This window comes from Podarcis cretensis, assembly GCF_951804945.1.
Source record: "Podarcis cretensis genome assembly, contig: SCAFFOLD_26, whole genome shotgun sequence".
NCBI classification, from domain to species: domain Eukaryota; kingdom Metazoa; phylum Chordata; class Lepidosauria; order Squamata; family Lacertidae; genus Podarcis; species Podarcis cretensis.
In genome coordinates, this window is record NW_027647839.1 from 159,776 (window position 1) to 162,275 (window position 2,500).

The following is a 2,500-nucleotide window of genomic DNA, read 5'->3' on the forward strand; positions in this document are numbered from 1 at the left end:
ACAACAACAACAACAACAACAAAACAACAACAACACAACAATAATAATAGTATAGTGTATAGTGTATAGTGTATAGTATAGTATAGTATAGTAGTGGTGGTAGTAGTAGTAGTAGTAATAACAACAATAATATTAATAGTGTAGCATAGCATAGCATAGCATAATAGTGGTGGTAGTAGTAGTAGTAATAATAATAATAATAATAATAATAATAGTGTATAGTGTATAGTATTGTATAGCATAGCATAGCATAATAGTGGTAGTAGTAGTAGTAGTAATAATAATAATAATAATAATAATAATAATAATAATAATAATAATAGTGTATAGTGTATAGTATAGTATAGTATGGTATAGTATAGTATAGTATAGCATAATAGTGGTGGTGGTGGTAGTAGTAGTAGTAATAATAATAATAATAATAATAATAATAATAATAATAGTGTATGGTGTATAGTGTATAGTGTATAGTGTATAGTATAGCATAGCATAGCATAGCATAATAGTGGTGGTGGTAGTAGTAGTAGTAGTAATAATAATAATAATAATAAGAATAATAATAATAATAGTGTATGGTGTATAGTGTATAGTGCATAGTATAGCATAGCATAGCATAGCATAGCATAGCATAGCATAATGGTGGTGGTAGTAGTATTATTATTATTATTATTATTATTATTATTAATAATAGTGTATAGTATATAGTGTATAGTGTATAGTGTATAGTGTATAGTATAGTATAGTATAGTATAGTATAGTATAGTATAGTATAGTAGTGGTAGTAGTAGTAGTAACAACAATAATATTTATAGTATAGTATAGTATGGCATAATAGTGGTGGTAGTAGTAGTAGTAGTAGTAATAATAATAATAATAATAATAGTGTATAGTGTATAGTGTAGCATAGCATAGCATAGCATAATGTTGGTGGTACTATTATTATTATTATTATTATTATTATTATTATTATTATTAATAGTGTATAGTGTATAGTGTATAGTGTATAGTGTATAGTGTATAGTATAGTATAGTATAGTATAGTATAGCATAGCATAGTATAGTATAGTATAGTATAGTAGTGGTAGTAGTATTAGTAGTAGTAGTAACAACAATAATATTTATAGTATAGTATAGTATGGCATAATAGTGGTGGTAATAATAATAATAATAATAATAATAATAATAATAATAATAATAATAATAATAGTGTATAGTCTATAGTGTATAGTGTAGCATAGCATAGCATAGCATAATAGTGGTGGTGGTAGTAGTAGTAGTAGTAATAATAATAATAATAATAATAATAATAATAATAATGTATAGTGTATAGTGTATAGTGTATAGCATAGTATAGCATAGTATAGTAGTGGTGGGGGTAGTAATAATAACAACAATAAAGTTAATAGTATAGTATATAGTGTATAGCATAGCATAGCATAGCATAGCATAGCATAATAGTGGTGGTAGTAGTAGTAGTAGTAATAATAATAATAATAGTGTATAGTGTATAGTGTATAGTGTATAGCATAGCATAGCATAGCATAATAGTGGTGGTGGTAGTAGTAGTAATAATAATAATAATAATAATAATAATAATAATAATAATAATAGTGTATGGTGTATAGTGTATAGTGCATAGCATAGCATAGCATAGCATGGCATAGCATAGCATAATAGTGGTGGTGGTAGTAGTAGTAATATTATTATTATTATTATTATTATTATTATTATTATTATTAATATTAGTGTATAGCGTATAGCGTATAGCGTATAGCGTATAGCGTATAGCGTATAGCATAGCATAGCATAGCATAGCATAGCATAGCATAGCATAGTATAGTATAGTAGTGGTAGTAGTATTAGTAGTAGTAGTAACAACAATAATATTTATAGTATAGTATAGTATGGCATAATAGTGGTGGTAATAATAATAATAATAATAATAATAATAATAATAATAATAATAGTGTATAGTCTATAGTGTATAGTGTAGCATAGCATAGCATAGCATAATAGTGGTGGTGGTAGTAGTAGTAGTAGTAGTAGTAATAATAATAATAATAATAATAATAATAATAATAATAATAATAATAATAGTGTATAGTGTGTAGTGTAGTGTAGTATAGTATAGTATAGTATAGTATAGTATTAATACTACTCAGAAGTAACTTTACTCCCCCCCCCATTTCGCAGCTGGAGAACCAGGCCCTGCCCCTCCACGAGGCCCAGAACTTTCCGGAACATCTCGGCCTCCTCCTGAACTTCGCCCTCCGGCTGGCGGCCGGGGCCCCCGGTTCGGACCCCAACTTACTCGGGGCCCCCAATTCGGCCCCAGACCCCCATTTATTCGGGGCCCCCGGTTCGGAAAAAGACCCCAACTTCCTCGGGGCCCCCAAATCGGCCCCAGACCCCCATTTATTCGGGGCCCCCGGTTCGGAAAAAGACCCCAACTTACTCGGGGCCCCCAAATCGGCCCCAGACCCCCCTTTATTCGGGGCCC

The 2,500-nt window shown here is 30.1% G+C and overlaps 1 protein-coding gene across 1 annotated transcript in view; it reads left to right on the forward strand.

Annotated features, from left to right (window-relative positions):
• Positions 1 to 2,500, forward strand: part of TRAF2 (TNF receptor associated factor 2) — a 41,407-nt gene that overhangs the window by 13,345 nt on the left and 25,562 nt on the right. The window contains exon 6 of the mRNA XM_079996492.1: positions 2,194 to 2,500. This exon is cut by the window's right edge and continues 902 nt beyond it. Coding sequence (XP_079852618.1) covers positions 2,194 to 2,500 — 307 coding nt within the window. The remainder of the gene's footprint in view (positions 1 to 2,193) is intronic.